Source organism: Watersipora subatra, chromosome 11 (assembly GCF_963576615.1).
Source record: "Watersipora subatra chromosome 11, tzWatSuba1.1, whole genome shotgun sequence".
In the NCBI taxonomy this organism is placed as follows: Eukaryota; Metazoa; Bryozoa; class Gymnolaemata; order Cheilostomatida; family Watersiporidae; genus Watersipora; species Watersipora subatra.
In genome coordinates, this window is record NC_088718.1 from 41,145,034 (window position 1) to 41,170,047 (window position 25,014).

The following is a 25,014-nucleotide window of genomic DNA, read 5'->3' on the forward strand; positions in this document are numbered from 1 at the left end:
TAAATTTTAATTATGAATTATCTAAAGGTGATATAGGTAAACGACAACTCAGAGAATTGGCATGTATGGCAGGTGTACAATATAAAATATATGGTGCAAGTGAAAAGTGCCTCAGATGGCATGTATGGCAGATGTAATGCAAAAAAAGATATGTGGTGCAAGTGACAAGTGTCACAGATGGCATGTATAGCGGGTGTAATACTATATAAGATATGTAGTGCAAGTGACAAGTGCCACAAATGATTTATAAAAAATATGAAAAAAGTTGAGAAAGCCAATGTACCTTGGAACAGCTGCCACATTTAGCAGCGCAGTTCTCGTTATAACAGTTCATGCACATGAACTTGTTGTCTCTCGGCATGAATGACTTGTCTCCAATTGGCTTTTTGCAGTTCATGCAGGTGAAGCAGGTGGTATGATACTTTTTTCCATTGTACTCTACCTTCTCCATGTCTTCATAAATATAAACAATCCGCAATGAATAATACTTCTCCCAAAAATGTAACAATTATCAAATATTAAAATTAAGTCGACTAAAATTTAATCATTTGCCCACAAAACTTTCATGCAGCAGATTGTTCACTCTAGTAGTTTGGCTGAATATTTCATAAAAAAAACATTAAAACTTAAATGGACAATTTTCGATAACATAATCTAAAAACATAATTATATAACATAAAAACTCATTATATCCTAATTTATAATGGAAAAATAATAGTAAGACCTAGCATATAGTCAAAATTACAAAAATAGATTTCAATCCCTATTCTGCTAATGCAATGTATTTGGAGTTGCCAGCTATCCTTTGAAAGTTTTGTAATTCTATTTTAGAAAAGCGAAAAAACCTGCTGTACATATGTTGCTTGACTAACCATGCTTGAAGATTTTAGTGCAAAGGTCACATTGTTCAGCAAAGTTGCTGTTATAACAGGCCTCACACACCAAAGAGCCACCACGGTTGAGGAACTGCGTGTTGGCAAGAGTGGTGTGGCATGATGAACACAAGAAGCAGCTCTCGTGGTAGTGCTGATCTTTATAGGTCAAATCCTGTAATGAGAAGACTTTTGCCTTAACATCAAATTAGTAACGACAGCTGATGGCATATAAATTTCTGGATTAAGCATTACATACAAATGAATCATCTACAAGGACAAAGATCTTCACCAGAGTTGTGTTCTCGATTTTGTAGAAAAGACAACTTCTATTTATGTAATTCAAACTCGCTATTTACTATTGGTCACAAATTTTGCATAGGATAACAGGTTAATGGTAAATCTTACATAAGGTGACAGGTGATATAACATAACATTCAGTGGTTTAACTGATTGTTTACAATGACATATAGCCAGGGCTTTCGTGGTTTGAGGATATTCATATGGTTTCATAAATTCTAATGGTTACCCGAGTCTATATGTGGCGTCTGGTTGTAAAAACTTTTTGTCATATAGAGTGCAGCTAAACGGTTAGCAAATGATTGATAGTAAAATCAACTCTTCAATAATGAGGAATTACTATCCTTGTTTCAAATGTATTTTTGGAAAAACTTTTCACATTTTGTTTTAATTTTCGGAAAATAACATACTGACAATATATAAACCATATGCTGTACAGCTGTATGGCTAATAGAAAAGTAATAACTTTTCACTCACACTCATATAACATACACAGCTACTATGTTAGTCTTCTGCAGCCTTTTTTGATTAATAAAAACGTGCCAGATTTCACCATTTTTGATCTTTTGGTGGAAATTTTACAATGGCATTTATGTTTTGAAGGGCAAATCCTATGGCAAACTTTTAAACGAATAGTAATTTTTACCAATTTCAGATAACATGAAAAAATCAAGTTTTTATCAAAGACAGTATTTAGTTTAACAATTTCTATTGATACCAAAACTGTAGAGAAGAATAATCAGTAATGTGCTTTTAATACGAATAACATCAATAAAGAATCGGCGGTATTTTAAACTGGCAGAGATAAACAGCTAGAGCAGATAAATGATGTAGATGGAGTTTACCAGTTCACCAGTTTAGTAGTTTTGTTGTTTTGAGATCATATTGTATTCAAAATGACATACTACTAAACTGTATTTAAGTCGGTTAAATAGAACATTTTTCTAGCACGAAATCTCGTCGATAGTGATCTTATTATTAAAAAAAACTATGGCACTTGCAAAGTGCATGCTCAAATCATAGAAAAGTTGAAAATAATGATTTTGGTTTCAAATGGCTAAACAATCTTTTAGCAGTTTAGATCCTATTGAAGGGTATTAAAAGAATTGAAGCATTGAGATTTGTAGATATGCCAAGACTAGGTGTGATCCTTTTTACATTCCACACGGTTCCACCCAAGAGATAATTAAAATAGTTACAGTCAACTTAATACCAGGTATGTTACAGTGGTTACCCGATTTATCTTCCCCCTGAACTCTCCTCCAGCTCAGTTGGTTTCTCACAGTAAAAACCAAATTGCACTAAAATTTTGATACTGGCGCGGGTATTACCCATGGTTGTATTGAGCGATGCGCAACGCGATCTATACTCTAAGCGCACACATCCAGTTGGTCATGACCTTTTCATGACCTTTGTAAGCAAACTCAATTTGGCTAAATTGTGCATTAGCTATTTAAATAAATGTATTTATGCTGCTGGGAATCTTTTGTACACAAGTCATCAATTTGATTTAACATTAAAAGCTACTCGACCTTTTAATGACCTTTGTAAGCAAACTCAATTTTAACTTTGTTATGCTTCTATGATTAAATTAAGTTAAATAAATGTACTTATACTTTTTGGATGATTTCCTTTTGTACTAACGTTATTGATTTCATTTAACACTAGTTGATAGAATATTATGAGCGCTCCATTAGGGAATTTTGTTTTATAGGCTCATGGAGAACCATACATGACACCCGATTGACCTCTACTTTCAGATTCCCTGCGCATACCTCAGAGCAAATATTGTAAAGACTCTACTATGACACGGGGCGTACGATAAGCATTAATTTATTCCTATGTTTGTACTTAAACTGGGAGTTATTCTCTCTACATGCCGCTTTTCATGATATACGGTTAACACCGTAATTACTCAATCGGTTAACAAATGAATCACAGACGAATTCAGTAAAAACATTTTTAAAATTCAATGAACATTTTTGTTCTATGTCGAAAGTTCAATTATTGTAGCTCTCAAACTATTTATAAAGATCTCAGGCCACAACTCTTTGACAATGCATCGACAGTCATGTAATTTGCTACTGTCAGCAAAACCTACTCTCATTTACTCCAACCACTCCACTGCTGTGAGAAAAGGTTTTGCAAACTCAAAGTCCCACCACATACCCACTATGCAAAAAGAATCTACAGGCTCCTACATTCTTATCTACACTTGAAAATGTGTAAAATTGTCCTCAGTCTACACCCATTACCAGATTATCAACAATCTAAAACCACTAATTGCAGAACTATTGGTAAGTCAGAATAGGCAAACCGATTGTTACAGGAGGTAGGAAGTACGCCAAATGTTAAATCACTTCCTGCAGCATTAGCCATGCAGGGCCTCACACACAGCTCTAATCAATACATAATTGGAATTACAGACTATTCACGAACCTGCGTAGCCACAAATGTTCATCATAATGGGTGCTCATCACTACTAGAATAGCCCTAACTGGTTACATCTTCTATCTACATAGTACTTCCCAACAGTTCACCTAATAACCCACAATGCACTGCTAAGAGGAAACGCAGTGAGCAGCTTTAAACGTCTAGACTAGTCCATTATTGGCTGACAATAGCCATTAGCCAACACAATCGTTAATTACGATAACAAAATCACCGTGTGCATAGAATTCGAGCTCTGGTCTTAATAAAGAGCTCTTGCGAGTGCAGCCGTGATGGTAATTTTACTGCCAACCGCTTAAAAATTCGCGGCTATACTACACTACGGATGTTCAGTGCATCTCTGTATATGAACGAGAGAATACATATGTATCCCTGTTTAAAAGTCGCTTTTCATCATAAACTTTTGGAACCTAAAAATTTAAATCTAAATTATATTTCTAGCGTTTTTACTTTCTTTCGCCCGTTTATTTGGGTTTTTTAATCAGGTCTTACCCCCCCCCTCTTTCCCGTCAAATCATAGACAAAGATCAGACGCTAAATAATATCCAAGTTTTTGGAATATTGCAAAACCTGAAGCCGAAAGCCTGTTTTAGCCCAAAGGCCGGTTCACATTATGTCACACGCTCCCTTTCGACGTTCATCGTCGATTATGTGAACCGTGAATGGACGGCGTCGACGAAGCATCGCGGAGGCGTCGGGAAAGTTTGCAGTTGTCAAACTTTCTCGATATTTCGCCGAGCATCAACCAACACCTTTCAAAGTTTGACCCTTTTGGCAATAGTAATTCGCGGTCGCTGATAGAGTGATTTATTCATATCCGTTTATAATAATCGCTGCAGGACTAGTTTTTGATTCTAGCACGCAAAAACAGAGGTTTCTTTGCAAAAATTAAAAAAGATAAATGAAAACACTGTCACGGAATGTTTCTTGATGCAAACGCGACTGGGTATGTGATAGTGTGAACATGGTTATCATTGACGATCACCAAAGTATTATGGCATCAACACTGAAATACAGCGATATAGTGTGATCCAGCCTTTAGCCAGTGCCAATACGCATCATTAGTCCAAAGTGGATATCTGCCAGTGGTTGTGGCTTATCCTCGGCTTTGCGATCAACCACTGGCTACCACAGCTTGTCAATCATCTGCTAATTGGCATTCAGCCACTTGTCAACAAGTGTCAACAAATGAGTTGACAATTCTAGACAAATCCAGAGAATCTGGTAAGGCGGCGCCTATTGTCAAACTACAAATTAAAATATCACTTGAAAGTTTTATTAAAAATTAAACCTGTTTATTTAATTATTGCTTTGACTGTTTTAGTCAGACAATAGAGAAACCTCAAATATTTGGTGCTCTAATCTGGCCTTGACTGTGTGTCAGACCCTTGCGTGATTTGATTGGATATTTTAATAGGCGGTCGGTCATTCTCTGATGAGCATGTCCTACAAAGGACTTTTAGTATATTAAGTTTTTACCAGATTTTGCGAATTTTTGGCGATCTCCAAATTTTAATATCGCTTTATAATTTTTCTCTGTTAAGCTTTTTCTTTAAATTATTTAAAATGTACATACTTTGAATAGTAGCAATTCTATTGCAAAATAGCACTAAAACGCATCTTCGTATTCTTGAAATAAAGTAGTGATATCTCTCTTTACATAGGATGCCTGGTCACATGGTGTGAAATGTGCTAAATGGGTTCGGTGTTTTTACTAACTTATCTTGCAGATATATACATAGCACGTTGTTGGCCTGTTGCTTAGGTTCTTCAAAGAATTAATAGACAAATATTGAAATAAAGTGTTTCGTATCACAAATTGATAATTATTTTTGTAAGAAAAAGTCACTAATAAGTAACCAATAGTCACTAAAAGTTACCAAAAGTGACAAATATACCTTTTCCAAAAACTTGATAAATCTTGTGTAATGGTTTGATACAAAAAACTGTTTCCTAACTTACGATCAATTAGCTAGTAACCTTGAAGTCAAAACTGCAAGCACTAATGTTAGAAGCCCCCAAATTAGAATCGCTAAAACTAGGCTCAGTACTATTAATGTTAGCTCTATTTTCGTTTGGTCTCTAATTAATCTTCCTACACTCTGTTACAAAGTCTAGAGCTAAATAGATAGATAATTGAGCCAGGGAACTACCTCATAATTGGAAAGTGGTTTGTAATAAGTTACTAAAAGAAGAGGAAATACCCACTACATACACAATGATAATGTCAGACGTTATTTTTGCAATACAATGATAGAGATAGCATCGTAGCAGTTGCAAAACTCGTTTGATCTTTGTGCAAAGCCTACGCCTTGTATCATTAAGTAATATGAAAATTTTTGTGAGTTATTTTGCTGGGCTAAGGAGTTGTCTTCTCAAATACGAGCTTCACTCCATCCTTTATGAGAATGATTCATTTCTACAATCGAATTGGTGGGTCTGGATTTTACAAAATGATTGATTAAGTGTTACACGATGTGTGGCAAGTTTTGTAATCAAAAATGATATTCTACTGTCTAGATTTAACAGTTTTAAAAGTTTATTTAAATTGACAAAAAGTCTTCAACAAACGAAAGTTCCTTAAAGAAGTGCTTCAACAAAACTTCAATGAAAATTACTACATAAATTATTTTGAAGTTTACTAGGCTTTATTAAAGAATTTGTATTTAGTACTAGAGAATCATAGCTTGCCTTTTATCTGAACCTTTGTTAACATCTATCAAGATAAAAGCATTCTTTTACACAATAGTTGCTCTGACAATAGCTGCTAGATCAAAGGATTGTTCATGTCAACTCGGGATCATAAATATTTTGCCTCATGTTTTGGCTGACTTCAACTCAAGCTGTGTTTACTGTTTAGAATATTTGCTGTCGGTATTGCTAAACATAAAAGTTTAAACGTGCCAGCAAGCACCATGCCCTGCATTATTGTTCAAACAGATGAACTAACATTTTAACAGAGACTGGAATCTGCCCTTTGAGAATATGAGAACATTCTTTTGGATTGCTTCTGGAACAAGCTGCTATCTTGCCAACCTTTGAGCTGCCGCATCTGGAGTGGGTCAGTTTTCTTATTGACCACACGCTCTTTGCATTCATAACCCGACCAAAGGACCAAAGAACCAAAAGACTAAAATAGTGGTTGCCAAAACAGATAGTGAATATCGATGCAGTGTTATTACAACAAACGACATAGCAAAACAAATCCAACTGCAGTGCCTTACATTTAAATTGGAATAGCCCTATTTTTCTAAGTCAAATAGCATGTGGCATGTATTTTGTAAGCATATTTTAATGAAAGGTCAGAGGTCATCTAGTTAGTGCAATAGTATTGGTTGACAATAACTAGGTGAAGTCACAAGTAGTAAGTAACAAGTGAAGTATTCAAAATAATCTATTTTTACAGATTGTTGGCAGATGAACAATGATGGAAAGCTTGTGTCCTATATATTTAATCTGCTGTAAAAAATACACCCCCCCCCCTTTATGTTTTATGACATATTAAAAACTTGATCAAGTTATAATAAAATATTGAATAAATTGTAGGAAAAAGTGCATTTAAATAACATGTTATAGGGTCTGTAAGCTGCCATGATGCAAGATGTCAGAGTAACTAAATACAGTGATTCTATTGTGTTCATGAGCTGACAGGTATGCTATGGTGCCCATGAGCTGACAGGTATGCTATGGTGCCCATGAACTGACAGGTAAGCTATGGTGCCCATGAACTGACAGGTAAGCTATGGTGCCCATGAACTGACAGGTAAGCTATGGTGCCCATGAACTGAGAGGTAAGCTATGGTGCCCATGAACTGACAGGTAAGCTATGGTGCCCATGAACTGACAGGTAAGCTATGGTGCCCATGAACTGAGAGGTAAGCTATGGTGCCCATGAACTGACAGGTAAGCTATGGTGCCCATGAACTGACAGGTAAGCTATGGTGTACGAAAACCGCCAGAGATGCTTGAGGGGCTAACTACTATTACTAGTGTATTGAGACAGAAGCTCTTGCAGTGAGTTGGGGGCTCAAAGCTTGTGATCAACTCTAGCAGAGCTGGTTGTCAATGCCTGTTATTAGGTTGTAATGGTTTAAAGCAACCGCCAAGTATGAATATTTTCAGCCTGTCAACGCTTTATACCAACAATATTTTCCAAATCATGATTTATAATTATGTCTCTGAAAAGTTCAAAGCTGCGAATGTAAAAAAAATCTTAAATTTTTACATTACCAAATGATTTATAAGCCTGTCTACGTGACAAAATAAAATGGCTACTTATGTATTTTGTAAACTTTAGCTGCAAGAAGAACCTTGAGAAAACAATAAATGTACAGATATTGTAAAGGAAATACAAAATTAGCAAAATTTATGAAGAAAATGCATGTAAAGGAATTGCTGACAAGTCGGGTACTTTTCAATAGAGATGCTATTCTCCAAACGCTTTGAGGTTATAAATTTCATTACCGAAAATTAACAATATGAGAATTGAGATCAGAAGTTTATAAAACAATTATTTTACAGTTGAAAAATAAATATTTATAATATAGTACCATGATCAGCATTATATCCCTGCATAAACAAAATAACCTAAAACAAGATCAAACCATGTCACCTAATAAATGTACATACATCATTTAATACAGATCTACTGTAAAGATGTTTTTGAAAGCTCCATTAAACATAAGCAGTTTTTTAAAGAAATAAACGGCTAAAAACTCATTATTTTTTATCGCAAAGTGTTTTAAATCATTTCTTCTTCCAACTCCACATTTTTAAAGCTAGTGTTGTTATTACACAAAGACCCGTCGCCATCCCATCAACGCTAACAAAAGCAATTATTTGCTAATAAAAATTAATGGGGCAAACAAAAAGCAATTTTTACTCTTTTTCAGTCAGCTGTCTATAAAGTGTAGACAAGGTGTTTAACCTACTAACAATTATCGTCATCAAAGAACCAACTCGACTAACTCAGTGCAGCTTCCCTCTTCAAGGTCAAACGTTTAGTCAAGTCATATAACAAAGGGCGTGTAAGCTGACTGGATTCACTATGTTTCCATGAATAGCCATCAGCAAGATTAAACCTGGCAACAACCAATGAGTCAAGCAAGTTTTGTCCCTTGCAAGTTTTTATTGAATGTTTCATGCTCGTGGAAAATGGAAATATCACATCTGAATGATATGCAAGAAAATTCCACGCAAGCTATTCCACTTAAAACATTTTTATTCTTCAGTTGTTCCTATTTCAAAAGTGTGCCGCTGAGCGAGACAGGAGTGCCTCGCTACAACCTCTGGTGTTGAATTCCTCATCTTTTTTAACAAAAAGCTCGCATTAATTCGCAACCGCGAATGTACATGTATATTGAAACACTTATCCCTGTGGTAAGTCAACGGGGGCGCACAACTCCAAATCCTTATCATCTGAACAATGGAAACAGGGATTATTAGGCCAGTGCTTTATAAAGACTACTACATGCACGGGCAATGCTGCCCGTGCATGTTTAGCCAGGTCAGATTCTGTGTTAATTCTGGTAAAATTTTTGATTAAAATTCATTGTAAATTAATCTAAAATACATTCTCTTGGAGGTTTACTGATGTCTAGAGCAAAAAACACTTCAAAGTTAGCTGTTATGTTTGTGTTGTTTGCATTAGCCTGGTTTTAGGGTGAGAACTGTCACAATCATTTCAAGCCTTCGAAAAATATGGTTTGCACCTTATATTTGTCGAACGTCGCAATCATACGCATTGGGTATCTACTAGCCAATCATGAGTGGCCATAGTTCTACTGGTCTTCTACTAGCATTGCAACTAAAACTGCAAATACAATAGCCAATAATCTGGAAGACTTGCCCGAAAATTCAATCAGCCATTGAATGATAAAAAATATTTATTGTCGCTCGACTAAACAAGCGCATAAATCAGCCAAACTGCGGGTTGAGTCTGTTCAGTTGGCCGCTAGTTATCTGGCTGTGAGAACCAATCATAGCGGATAAAGTGAGCGGTTTCACTTTCTTATGCAGATGAAGCTTGGTTTCACTTTTTCACTGTAAGTTTAATCCCTGTCATTGTGGTAGTTATAAATAAAATATCTATAATCATATGTATGTTTATCGGCAACGCATATCGGTCCAAATGCTCGCTTGCAACAAACATTTTTCATCACAACAGCCAGTTGAAAACTGGCTGCAGGTTATTGCCTAATCTACACGTAGGTTCACCCTTCCGAAAAGAAGTTTTAAGCGAGCTTAAACTGACGTGACAGATGTACTATTTTCACTAGACACCACACTGACTAGAAGCGATTCAAAGCCAGAGAAAGTCGATCAGGATAGAATTATCTATATTTATCTATGATCTTCGGTGAATCTGACACAAAGAGAGCTGTTAACCCCGACAGGTGAGAACACTACATTACTGCTTACAGCAATAGCCACCTGACTAAGAACTTCCCTCTAGTGCAGTTGATGAGCCAGTGTCCATGATTAAGGAAAGGTTAATACTAAAAATGCTAATATAAGTACAGCCAGTACAGCCATGAATAGACATCTTGTCAGGTAAAGAGCAATAGAAGTTGGATGGATATAATTATAGTTGAGTTATTCTAATTATAGTAGAGATGACCTTGACCTATTGCAACCAATCTGCCAGAGTTTATGATATAAAAAGATCAAAAAAAATATAGCCATGGATTGACATCCTGCCAGCAAAGACCAATTGAAACTAGATTGACCTAATTGTTGAAAGGTATAATTTGAAAGGTGTGTTGCCTAAAGAATGTAGAGCTGATAGCAAAGACAAGAGGTAACCTGGAAATATCCATTAAAAATGGTCAACATGTAGTTTTACCTGTGGGTAAAGCAATAAATAGGGAGATTAAAAACTGTATGCAAAAAATTTTTATGGACAGTAAAGCTAAAAAATGGAAGAACATAATAAATATACTCAATTTATAAATCTTACAATTTATGCTACTAACCTTGGCAGAACACTAACCTGACAGCATTTACTTCAGCAACAATTCGCTCTTAAGGTTAGGTATCATGAAGTTAATTATTAAGGTCAAGATCAGTTAACCCTTTCGTGGGCAGTGCGACGTTTTTGTCGCTTTGCGATACGGCTGCTAATGGGCAGTGCGACGTTTTTGTCGTTTCGGTAACGTATTTTATTATTGCCGTTTCTGGTTAGCTAAATGCCGTTTTTTGTTTACTTTTTTTACCAATAGCAAGCTACGATATAGCAGTTTCAGTTAGCCTCAAAAATTGACTTCAAGGTTGAAAAAAAACGATCGTTTTTAGCAGTGATTAATAAATAAACTTTCGAAAAAAATTAGAAAATTGTTCTAAATAATTTATCAACTTTTATTTTTCTTGCTTCGGTTTTAGCTTTTATTTACCGAATTTTTTGAGAGTTTGACTTTAGTTTACCGTTATGGCGACTTCTAAAAGAACCTCCCGAGATTATTCTAATAAAGCAAGTACTAGTACCGAAATTACTAAGAGATTCAGAGATGACAGTGACTTTTTAGATTTAGTAGCAAGAGATGACAGTGAATCAGGTTTGAATTGTGATTGTAATGACTTTACATCTAGAAGTGACAGTGATGAAAAGGCTGGTAGCAGTAATGATGAGGATGTGAGTAGGAGTGATGCCAGTGCCTGGAAGAATATAACCAACATGAACAGAGATAAATCTCCTACAATTCAGCAGTTTATAGCAGTGACAGGCCCAGTATTTACTCCAGTAGATGCTTAACCAGTAGAGTATTTTGAAAAGTTTTTTGAGCCTGTCAATCCAGGAAGTACATTTTTGTGGGAGCTCTTTGTTACACGAATAAGTACATGGTGCAAAGACTGTGATGTGGGTCTTTGTAAAAGAGAATGCTTTCGAAAATATCATTCGTAAATAGACAATTATTATGAAAAGCATATATTTTATGTTATACATTTTTATTTGTTTATAATATATATATATATATATATATATATATATGCCTATGGACATATACATGTATACATATGCACCTTTAAACATAGAGATATGCACATAATAACACACAGAAAAGTGTATAAACCTTTTGGAAAAAATTGATTTTTTGGAAAATTAATTCGCCCATGGGAGTCTGATTTAGTTTTGAAAATTCGCCCACGAAAGGGTTAACCATAGACCAAAAGACTAACGTAATAAATTGACAAGTCAGCAAAGTCGACCTTTAAGGAGACTGACCTAATTTAAAATCGTCTGAAAATTTAAGACAAAATGTTAGATGTAGATCAGGTCATCCTAATTTTTATGATTTGCTTCAACTTAGTATGAGTCTGTGTAGCAAGTAATCAAAATAATTAAACACTTACACAACTCTTGTAGATTCTATATCAGAAAGTATCCGTATTTTCCTATCCTTTGCTATTGTTTTTATGTTTGAGGTGGTCTATCTGACTGCCAGGATGTTTCAAGATTAAAATCGACAAAACTCGATCGTGATTAAAACGCTCATACGGAAAATATGGGCTAATGGCATCACTAGTTGGTATCGTTACGATAGTGGATATCAACTATTGCATTAAAGGTGAAGCAGAATAACACGTCTCTATTTTATTGGTCTCTTTGCAATTATAGACGCCATAACCGCACTTTCGATTGATCTGAGTGTTTTGATCACGATCGAAATTAATTGATTTTAATCTTAAAACAACATGGCAATTAGATCAGGCCTAACATCACAAACAATCGCACATGATAAAATTGCCAATACTTTCTGATAAAAACTACAAAAATGTTGTTTAAGTTATCTTTCAGCCTTCTCTATAGGGAAATAATTTGAGCTTGTCCAACCGGTAACTTTTCTCCAAACCAGGGAACCAAAAAGGTGAGTTCTTGTTGCTGCTATAGAGTACAATAAAAAGAGATTTGCTAGTTGTGTTCTCTTGTTTATGTATCAACTTCCGCTCATTTATATTTACTCTATTAATAATAAATCTATTACATTCTGTGAAGGTTTAGAGTTTATATTTAGCATGATTTAATCTTGTAGTAAAAATTAAAACCTCGAACTAGTTTCGTGTTCACTACTAAAACTAAAGCCTGAGGAGCAATTACTTCAGCAATTAATGTTGGGTGGGGCATTAGTAGCACTTCCAGCAAACGATTAGAATCAAGAAACTGCCATATTTTCATGGAAAAGCTCTCACCTTCCTCTAAAAATCAGTATAAAAAAGAAAATATGTAGAATTTGTTTATGATGAGCTGTTCGAGTTTAAACATAGTCTAACCTTTGACTCGGTGCTGATGGCTCTCTTGCAAGTGTGACACTTATTGGCAAACTTTGTTTCATAGCACTTGAGGCAGGTGGCCTTCTCCTCCCGGATCACGTATCTCTTTCCCATTAGGGAGTCTCGGCAGCTGTTGCATGTAGAAGACATGTCCGGCTAAAATTTTACATAGTTTGGATCATATCCAAGCTCTTCCATAGAGTTAAAACATTTGCCTTTAACCTTTGAACTTTACTTGGCAGCACAAACTTGAATTGTAGCTAAAATGTTGTTGGAAAATGTGAATGGCTTTGAGGAAAGCAGCTATATATATTTGTATATAGTATTTGTTCGAATAAATAACTGACAATTTCGTGTTTTTTATATATTATCTTAGTTTTTAACCAACCCTGATATAGCACAGTGGCCTAATAAAGAGCATAGTTTTTGTAACAATCCCTAAAAAATAACACACGAATACAGTTTAATGTTATATCTAGTGATGGAATAAATTATTTTATCAACAAACGGATTGATTTTAATCCTAAATACTCAGTTCTGATACCGACCATCAAAACTTTCATAAAACTATACTCTAAATTATTATGCTGCCGCATTTTATACCACAAACTCTGATTCTCAGATATCTTCATCAGATCTATTTATACCGCGAGTTGACCGATATCACCAGCGAGGTTATGACTTCATACTGTCATTTTAGAGCAATTAAAAGATAAACCACTAGCTCCTCACAGCCACTTAGTTCAAAGTCGTTAATCAATTATCCATACAATTGTTGCGCAACACTGAGTCTAGTCGGCTGGCAGGTGTTATCATGAAACGCCAAAGCTCTCTGGGATCGCATAGCCTTAGTATCCTCACAATCCTTCGTTTTTTTCGTGACTCATTCTATCGTTGTCTGCCATCTTTATGGCCACCTTTAATCTTTAAAAACACGAAGCTTCTGCAATCAATTATTGCAAACAATGCTTTTGTTTGAAAATTTTTTATTTTAGTATCAAAACAACAACGAAAAATACTATTAATCAAGAGAATGACGATCGTTTTATACAAATATGGCGGCTTTTTTGCGGATGAGCGCATGTGCAAACAAGGTGATGACGTCAAAAAAAACTATGGATAAACAAGGTGTCAATCTTTAGTTTTTGAGGTCTCTCTGGTTATTCTACTAACAAATATTTTTCTTGTTAGTGCATCAGAGCATTTCCCTGAAGAATATATTGTTTACTGTGATTTATTCTGCTCGATCTCATAGGAAATGAGTCGATGCTGTTTTACATAACATCTAATATCAATGACCTCTGCGTTCCTTGTGGTGCGCTGTGGTGAAGATGTTGGTTGCTGAGCTGATGAACAACCAACAACATAACAAGAGTTTAGTTGAGACTGTTCACCATATTTAGCTAAAGTTCAACCGTCATCAACCAACCAGTAAAAGAAAGCTTTTAACTGTTTGCTATTTTTTTGTCTTTCAGCAAGACGACCGCAAAGCATCAAAATTTTTAATTGTAATTAAAGTAAATTTTAATTTTGATTCTTTTATTAAAGTTTATTATATTTTCATTACACTGACTTATTTTGTGTTTTCTACCATAATTTACTGCTTGGGACGTAACAAATGGCTGGCTTTCTGCGCATCTGTCTATTTCATAGTTGTTATGTATGACATAGCCCGAGATCGAAATGAGACTTAAATGCTTTGGTAATTTAATTGTACAACATATAACTATTTTACATAATATGTGTTGTAAACTGGAGAAGTGAGCTGTAGAGTGGTTGTTAAACCAACTGATGTTTTTACCACCGATCACCAATGTCTGCATCACCCACTACTCCTGGCACATCAATCAAGACAGACTCGTGTTCGTTTTAAACTTCATTCAGGTAACTTAGTTATGAATGAGTACTTTTACATTTTCTGAAGTTACCGAAAAACAATACGCAAAATGTATAACTATAAAATCAAATTTTATGACTACAAACACCCCTTGATACTTATCCTTATTGAAAAATGTGCAGTCAGTATTGATACTCTTCAAAATGAACTTACACAAGGTCTTCGTAAACTTTATTTAAAAGTATCAGTATTTTCTATCATTGGCAATTATTTTTATGTTTGAAGTGACCTGACTGCCAGGATGTTTCAAGATTAAAATTGACCAAATTTGATCACGGTTAAACACTCGCACTGAAAAATACATGCAAAATGATGTCAATAGTTGTTATCGTTGCAATAATTAATATCGGTTATTGCATTCCAGTTGCTGTGTTACAGGTCTCTATTCTTTGCAACTAGAGACAACATAATCACATTTTCGTTTGATCTGATAATTTTAATCCTGACCAAGTTTTGTTGATTTTAATCTTGAGACATCCTGGCAGTCAGATCACTTCAAACATGGATCAATCCCAAATAATAGAAAATTACTGATACTTTCTGATAAAATCTGCTAAAATTTCATACAAGTCCATCTTTAAAACAGCAAGTGTCAAAAGGCTATACACATTGACATCATAGTCAGTAACCAAAATGCCTCTTTCTGATTTCTACTGTCTGAACAGTCAGCGTGAATTACTACCCTCCTGCTAATAGCTGCCAGTCGTATTAGCAATACTTTGCTGTCTGCTAATGAATTCTTTAGCTTCATACAAAGTAGCTCCAGCAGACAGCAATGATCTAATATATTTCATACATAATTTATGATTGAAGCATCCTTACAAAATGTGTAATTGTTGTCAGCTGCTTTAGACATAATTACAAACATAGTAGTTACGAAGGGCGTGTAGGGCTGATCTTTAGAGTAAATTGCTATGTTTCCATCCATGACATTCATGACACAGATTTGTAGTTGTGCGCCTGTTGAGTAATGCGTAATAACTGTTGCAATGGACTTTTGCATGACGCGGATTAACGCCTGCGCTTGATTAAAAATGTTAAAGAATTTTACCCCATAGATCAATAACTAGATCAATAATAGATCAATATCTATTGACCCATAGATCAATAACTAGCGACTCAGTCTTGTCACACGCTTAGTAGCATTCGGAACATTAGAGCACTCGGAACTGCTCAAATCAAAATCAAAATGGCTGAAGTATGAAAATGTTTAAAATGAAATAGTCTGATGACATTGTCTTGACATTCACCAAGGCCGTTTCCATCATTCGCAAACATAAAACATTCAATATAGATTGGATGTTTGTAAGTAATGAGACTCACTTGACTTGCGTATTTTTGCCATTTCCAACTTGCGGGTGACGACAAACCCGTGCATCATCCACATTTCAGAAACATACTGGTTGTTTCCACAAGTTTATCCGTCCATATGGGAGAAACAACAAAAACCCGCATGTTAAGCGAGTTTTGTTACTCGCAAATTTTTACTGAATGTCTCATGCTTGCGAAAGATTAAAGCTACTCTTTCGAATGGTGTGCAAGAAAATTCCGCACAAGCTATTTCATTTTAAACATTTTCTACACTTCAGCAGTTTCTATTTTAAATTCAGTGGTTCCGAATACGTCGCCATGATCTCTGACAAAAAATTCCTTATCGTTTGTAACAAAGTGTTAATCCGTAACTTGCAAATGTCCGTTGAAACACTTATCGCGCGGTAATTCAACGTGGGCACAATTCCAAATCTGCATTGTCCACATAATGAAAACAATGTATATGTCATCCAAAAATATCACCAAAATCTAAGGTAGATGGAACAGTTTCTGGTAAGGGCAGATATTACTAGTTCCAGAAACTAACTAGCCGTACTGTCTCAATGATGTCAAGTATATTTATAGCAGAGCCTGATTAATGCTTCGACCACACCATTCCTCTGACCTGAGAAAACAAGGTCTGATATGACACTATCGGCAGTCTTTAACCCCACACAATGTTGGGTGATGACAGATTAGTGACAGGACAGGGTTGAATAGGCCACCCACACTGCGCTTGTCATAGATCCCTGCAATGGCACTGGCTATCAGCGTCATATTAGCTTGTAGCCGGCGCAGTTTTGTAATTGTAGGCCTAGCAGTTATGGCAGTTGAAAGAGTTGGCTTAAAAAAATGACTTGAATCAGTAAATCGTTTGAGGCCACAAACATGTAGGCCATGGAAACAACATACTTTTGTTCAAATAATGGTTATTGGCATATACAAAGAATCTGAACAAATTAGTTGATAAGCTTAAAATAGGAACCACAAATTTTAAACACATCGAAATCGAAAAGTACTTCGTTTACTATTTATTTCCGACACTTATGCTTCCAAAAACATAGATTCTGGTTGAACCATGTCAACTTAATCTTTATAGAACTTTTTTGTAAACACACACTAAAAATATTTTGCATGGTACAAGCAATTCTAAGATCAATTTTATCAGAAGCTGCCATGGAAACAATAAAATTATTGAAAAATTAAAATCACATTTATTCTGATAAATCTAAGTTATAGAGTTGAAAAGAGGCGATTAAAAAAAATATATTGATGCCCTTGACCTAGCCCTGTTGTCACCCAGCATCAGTGCTGCTTCTCAAGGTCCATACATTCTTGTTCAAGTAAAACTAATATACAACTTAACAGTATCTGTTTTGCCTGTAACTGAATAAAAAGCTGTCATATATGCTAAAGCAGGGGTTCCCAATCAGGGAGGAACTCCCCCTAGAGGGGAATTTTGAATATACAAGGGGGGAACTGAAAGGTGTCTGATTTGTTAAATTTTTAGTTTATGTCCTGCAGTGCTGTGTGAGTTTCATCATTTAACATTTTGGTTTTATCTATAATACTAGTTGCTAATAATGAGCTACCAGTCAGAACCCAGATACATGTGAACACATCTATTCAGATTTTGATTGGATAGTAAGTTAACCTGGTCATAAACCAATTCACAGTTATGCCGAAGGTCATGTATTGTTGTGTGTTGTATGCATGCTTTATAAAAATTAATAATATGTTTAGATATGTCCAATAAAATAGGATTAGGATTTTGATTGGTTTTTTTTAGTCATGTGAGTTGAAAGTGCGTGGGGAATCAAATTTATGAAAAGGCATAAGGGGGAACTAAATGAAAAAGGTTGGGAACTCCTGTGCTAAAGATTGTGACAACAGCTGGAAAGGATTTCACACTGCTGTTATGCAATCTGCATGCTTGTAAAAAATTCATTAAACTGGCTGGAAATGAGCATTCCTCTTTAGGAGCAAGCAGATACACGTAGATGCTTGGTTTTATGATGGGAAAGTATGTTTTATGTACATCAAAGTGTATGTTTATATTCACTGCATCATTCCACTGGGTATCATTTTCTCAATGTTACGCAAACCCAGGGTTTTTCTGTCAGGTTAGAGATAAACCAGCAATGCTAACTTACTTCAGAGCAGCATATTTATTAGCTAAAAAGTTTTGATATGATATAAATGACCATTATATTATGATAAAGCAGTTGTGTTTGGTTTGTCCAATCAGAGTTAGCCGAGCAAGATTTGATGCTGGTTTCGTGATTGTTGAATAGAGATAAATTTGTCATCTACTATATGGTTACGGCTAAATTTCTGAAAAAAGATTATTGAGGGTTATCACGGCATCGTGTTATGTTCAAGAACGTTCTACTTACTATAGTTAGTACCCAATGCTTGACCACCCCAATGAGGTAAGTTAACTGATGAAGCTTGAAGCAAACTGGAGTCAGAGTAGAAGGCATTGGGAAACCTTACGCCAGCTTTGCAACAGAAGCCTTGTGAGACTGACTAGAGGCATGAAACACGGACATAATCTTATGTTTTTCAAATTCATATACATATAGCTTTATTATGCCGTTTGTATTATCAATTCCACAATATGTATTTTTAATATCTATTTCATAGCTTTTAGTGTTTATTTTTAACACTTTTCATCTGTCAACAATATTCATTCAAAATGGCATATATAGTCATCTTATAGTGATCAAGTTTTAATTAGAAACCAGTGAATTTTGATATATTTCAATATCGCTTCGGCAACCAGCAAAACTAACCATTAAAAAGCAAAACACAAAAATATCAAAGACTTCTGATACAAGTAAGTATGCTGACAATCACCGATAGCATCACTGCTTGTCGATTTGCCCACCTATTCTCTCTCTATCTCCACTCGAGGTTGTTATCTTTATGAAACACAATTTTGCTCATCCACATGAACGATAAAAATGTATTTAATCTGTAATCATGAACTTTCACACTATGCACAAAAGGACCTAGGCTTAGATAACAAAGCGATATTACACACAATCAGGTCACCTGATTCCAGATAACAGAACAATGTCTAAACTGCGTCTGACGCCTTTCTGAAAAGCTATTTCATAGATTGTCTAACTGTTTCTGCAAACTTAACATATATAGTGTCGGCATCAATCATACTCAGTGAAACTGATTCTCCATTTTGTCAACTTATTGGCATACAAAGCAACTTCTCTCGCCAATTCTTGCAACAAATTGTGATCAATTGATCTAGCTTTGCATAAAATTGGAATAAGAAAATAATTATTCTACAAGCCTTTTAGTTTTATCAATCAATTTGTAGTTTATTGTCTATCTTGTTCATGAAATCCTATTGATGGCTGCAAGTTTACTTCTAAGCTGCATATTTTTATGTAGATCTAAACTGTGTTCTTAAATCAAAATTTTATAGCACAGCTTGGCGATATTGCGATTTAATTGTTTGTTGGCAATTTTTAAGGTAGCTGGTTTGAAAATCGCCCTCAATTAAAGAAATATCTCCAATCGTATAAACAATATAATCGTGTAATGATAATTTATTTTACACTTGACAATTTCCAGAGTAAGGCCTGGTTCCCATATGCGCCGCAAGTACCGGCGACAGCACCGCAGGCTATCAGCGGTGAAATGTGAACCTACGCAGCGAGTACCGCCGGTAGTTGCCAGCAGCCAACGCAAGAGTTCAATGCTGTTCGACTTTCGCGAAGAGCTGCAGGCAAAACCTTCCCGAACTGCACTGTACAGGTGAAGGTCAGTATTTTCAAAACGGCATGGCCAGCGAACATTTTTATGCGATTATTAGCTATGCAGCTTTATGTGAATAGAAGCCTCTGAGCCTAACGTCGCAAGTGTTTTGCTGCGCAAGATTACTGCCGGGGTCTCACAATCGGTATAGGAACCAGGCTTAAGCGATATTGGAACTAAAACGTACGGCCTTTCAGTCTTATAATAAGTTCATTCCATGGCCTTCTTTCTACGCGCACGGGTATTCATGAAATAAATATTTCTAATTATCATGAACATAAAACTGTCTTTTTTAAGTTGAAATATACAAATAAATATTGACAAACATCTACAAGTTTTTTACATAATAACCCTGCGATATATCCCAAATGGTTTATGAATAGACGATTCAAGTCGATATTGCGAACTTGTAATATCGACTTGAATCGTCTGGTGATTTTTGGAAATCATGAAGTCTATTTTGTAGCTGTGGGAATTACGAGAGTTGATCACATGACCAGCATTAATCACATGACCAACATTGATCACATGACCAGCATTGATCACATGACCAGCATTGATCACATGACCAGCATTGATCACATGACCAGCATAAGCTGTGGAAAGCTGGCAGCCATCAAAAGTTCAGCCTCAGACTAAACCGTCAGTAGCATTTATTTTCAAGCATCCCACTAAAAATGTAAAAACTGCAGTAGGTAAAAAGCCCTTAATAGGTATCCTTATTAAAAAGGTGCAGTCAGCATTGATGTTCATGCAGCAGCAAGTGTCAAAAGTAAGTATATAGTGTAACGTACCTTTTAGTTACTCTGTTGCTTCAATGTTTATATATCTAATATACACATAATATGGTTATCTTTAAGAATTACTGAATTATAGATAAACTTATAGAAAATTCTAATAGATTGTATCAGAAAGTATTGGTATCTTTCTATCAAATACAATTGTTTTTGATGTTTGAGATGATCTGACAGGATGTTTTAAGATTAAAATCGACAAAACCTGATTGCGGTTAAAACCCTCAGAAGAAAAAGACGTTAGGTTTTAAAGTGTTAACAAAAATCTCTATGTTATACATACACACTTTTAGCACAAAACTCACACAATAGTTTCTTTAATGTTTATATGTCTAATATAAACAATATGGTTATCATTTAGAAAAATTACTGATTTTATAGCATTTCAAGAATTATTCTAATAAGTTTGATGGAACTTGTCATTATACACCTCATACCGGCAAGAAGTGGGATACTAGCTAAAAAATTTTCTTGACCACATCTAAACCCACTTCTACTGGCCCTCAACCCGCTATCACACTAACAAACCTTTTACTGTATGCTACTAGCATTTCAGTTAGCAACAAGGTTCATAACACACTTGGTCAGAGAACTGTAATTATAGTTTTACTGGTAAGAACTTTATCCATTGTAAAAAGACGCGCCTTCAGTCTCAGCTTGATAGCAGGAACGTACTGTACCCGTAGACGAAGATGTCAAAATCCACATGCATATAAGGAGTTGAACTGATGCTATGTCTAGTGATGTTAACAGTATTTCTCTTTCTAACAGCAAAATCAGAGAGGAAGGAAAACTCATAGCAATCAACTTTGTCCTTATATGAGTCAAGATTGTGAAGCATGACTCATATCTGGAGTCGGGCTTCTTCCTTCCTATCAAACTTCACTGCCACGATGAAAGTAATGGGTCAGCTATTAATATGACCTCATATATCTTTATTCTGTACGACTTTGAACCTTGGCAGACTGCTCCTTAATTTTCTACCACAGGAAATGAGTAATAACTATAAGCATTTGGTAACTGAACAACTAGATCAGTTTTTCTCAGAACAGATAGAGCTGAAAAAACTCTTTGCAGCTGTTATTATATTATATATTAAATATAATGTAAATATAATATAAACCAAATATTATTATAATATTATAGCAAAGTTCATTCCCAAGATAATTTGAGGAGCTGTTTTCTCATCTGATCGCAGCTAGGAAAACCCGACTGCATAGTTTTACTTTGTCTTTTTCTACTTTCAGTTTAGGTACGATTACAAGATTTTTGTCACTTTGATACATTTTCAGTATAATTCCAAACATTCAAAGTGATTAAAATATTAATACTTGAGATATCATTGAAATACTGAGGGTATCTAAAGCACTTAATCTAAATTACACCTGTACAGTGTCTTATAACGGCTTATATAATGAAAATAAACAAACGCTGCCGTTTTTGTATTTCTAGAGTGACTTGAAAAAAGTATGGGTATTTGCTATTTTGGCAATAATTATTTATGCAAATTAAATAAAAGTATAGCTAAAAACCAAGCAGCTATACACTAGGCTGACTTTTGAACTATTGCAATATAGTATAATACATTATATATTATATTATGTATTATATGTAATATTATACTATATTATTTATAAGAAATGATATTATTTATAATAACTAACATTGCCCTGTCATAGGCTTAAATTCCATATCAATGCAGACATAAAATTAGCCTCATAAATACATGAAATTATGTTTAATTATTATACTTTATGAGTATAAAAACCTAAACATAAAAATTATGTCCAGGTTTAATTTAATCTTAGCTTCATTTCACCAATCAATATCTACAAGAAAATGATAGTTTTTTTTGATCATTTTTGTAGAAAGAGTACATAGTCATGTACACAGCTATAAAGTCAATAATTTGTGAAAGTTTTTGACCTGGCCTACAGTTTTTGCACAAGCATAGCTGGAAATTATTTTCAAAAACCGGTTTACTTCTGGTTAATAAGTTGGCAGCCATCCAACGATATTAATAACATTCACAGACTGTAGGCCTACTGCTGGTCAACTTTCTATAAACTTTTACTGTGCAAAATTGTATATACAAATAATCTGTTTCTTATATAGATTATTCAAGGTCTGCAAAGTTTGAAGAGAGCTGAATATCACTACAGTCAAACCCTTACAGAAGATGCCTTAACATACTAATCCTCCATCATACATCATCAAGTTCTACTTAACATTTGACTTTATGTTTAAAGTAACTCCAAAATTATGATGTTCCAAGTTTTTTTATACTCCACAGTTTTATTATTGTAATTAAAATAAACGATGAAAGTTATAAAGGAAGCATACAAAAATCAAAAATAATAAAAACAGAGGTACCAAGTTAGTTTAAACATCTCTTAGTTTTGAGCGAGTGACGCCTATCACCACTCCCACCTCTGGACCTACGAATTGCTAACACCGCACTTCTATGTACGCATCTCTAAGGTACAGTAATAAAATAATGTTTTTCCTAGTCTAGTGAGCCATAAGAGATCAACAGGTGTTTTAACTATATGTACAACTATGCTGGAAATCCAGTGGGTGGTTAATTGTCAGTTGTTAGAGTGCTAATCTGCTATTCCCAAGGTAATAAGTTCGCATCCAGCATGATGCAATATTTTTCCTAACTTTCAACTTCCGAACGCTTTTAGTGGCTTTTGACAGACAGACAGACAAACAAACAAACAGATGGACACGACTGCTATTATAGTCAAGATTACTCCATTGTTTTTTGTAAATATGACATAATTTTTCTACTGCTTTATGTAATGCATTTGCTCTAATGCTGTTAGAAATTACCTGCGGTATTTATTGAGGTAACATAACTCTTCATGCTATGAAACTGATTAAACCACTTACAGGGTTTCTCAATCGGAATTCTAGCAATAACTTACTGTAGTTTCGATATGTTTAACAAATCTCAGCGTGTATTGGCTCCATATGTAGAGGTTTGACTGCATACAAGACACAGAGATACTACAAGTTATTAAATCTATTACGGGGATTCATAGGTTTTCGTTTAGCAATTTATTTTAAAATAGTTCAAAAGATATCAACTTTATTTCCATTGGTCAATACTGTTTAGATAAAGATATCAACTTTATTTCCATTGGTCAATACTGTTTAGATAAAGATATCAACTTTATTTCCATTGGTCAATACTGTTTAGATAAAGATATCAACTTTATTTCCATTGGTCAATACTGTTTAGATAAAGATATCAACTTTATTTCCATTGGTCAATACTGTTTAGATAAAGATATCAACTTTATTTCCATTGGTCAATACTTTTTAGATAAAGATATCAACTTTATTTCCATTGGTCAATACTGTTTAGATAAAGATATCAACTTTATTTCCATTGGTCAATACTGTTTAGATAAAGATATCAACTTTATTTCCATTGGTCAATACTGTTTAGATAAAGATATCAACTTTATTTCCATTGGTCAATACTGTTTAGGCCGGCGCAATCAGACCATTAGACAAAATCAAAATAAGTCATGTAAATTATGTCTATCGAAAAAAAAAGCTTTTATTACCTAACGCTTTTCTATAATATTTTTAACGGAATACTTTAACACAAACATCTTGCATATGAATAAAGCTAACGGTGCACAAGTTGCTCTCCCACTATTAACAACACTAGAATAATCTGATGGGATGAGATTAGCCACAACGAAAACAGCTAAACTTAGCTTACATTAAACCACAATTATTAAAATAGTTTTCTTTACAATAAAAAGTACAATGTAAAAAGATATTACGGTTAATTCCCAACGTAAATCATCAACATCAGAAATAATTAATTTTGCTCTTGGCTGGTAGGAAAGTTGAGGACTGGATTGAGAGAGATATGCGATGTGTCAAAAGTCGACAAAGCCATGATTAATATGGAAATTATTTTCAATGAATTTAAATCAGGGGATCGAAACCATTACCTTAATGGCTCTCTGGAGATCCTCATATAATTAAGAATGCCAGCTAAAGCTTGCGCAAACCTACAGAGAATGTCAACCTGAAGACATTCCTAACAGGGGCGCAATAGATGATTGATCCATTTCGCATGAGTTTATGATGAACTAAAACTTACTTTGGTAACCTATCATGTGGTAAGTTAGAGAGCAGCCTTGACCTTCGAGCATTAGTTTGGGGTTCAATTCCCAGAAAGAGTGTCTAGCATTAAGCTGCTCTTTGCAACACGCCATGTCACCAGTCGTTGAGGCCACGTGCCGCAGGGCATGTCTCCAGCCAAGATCCCAGAGCAATTGTTTGTCATTCTATTAGTTAGTGAACAACCTTCATT

At 34.9% G+C, this 25,014-nt stretch overlaps 1 protein-coding gene across 2 annotated transcripts in view; it reads right to left on the reverse strand.

The window, feature by feature from the left end:
- LOC137408400 (four and a half LIM domains protein 2-like) overlaps positions 1-25,014 on the reverse strand; it is a 28,618-nt gene that overhangs the window by 3,369 nt on the left and 235 nt on the right. The window contains exons 1-4 of one of the 2 annotated variants that reach the window (XM_068094916.1): positions 24,802-24,816; positions 12,891-13,046; positions 873-1,047; positions 284-453 (exon numbers count right to left, since the gene is read on the reverse strand). In XM_068094916.1, the coding sequence (XP_067951017.1) occupies positions 284-453; positions 873-1,047; positions 12,891-13,040 (495 nt within the window). In that variant the 5' untranslated portion in view covers positions 13,041-13,046; positions 24,802-24,816. Of the gene's footprint in view, positions 1-283; positions 454-872; positions 1,048-12,890; positions 13,047-24,801; positions 24,817-25,014 lie in introns of those variants that run through there. The other variant, XM_068094915.1, reaches the window with a different exon arrangement.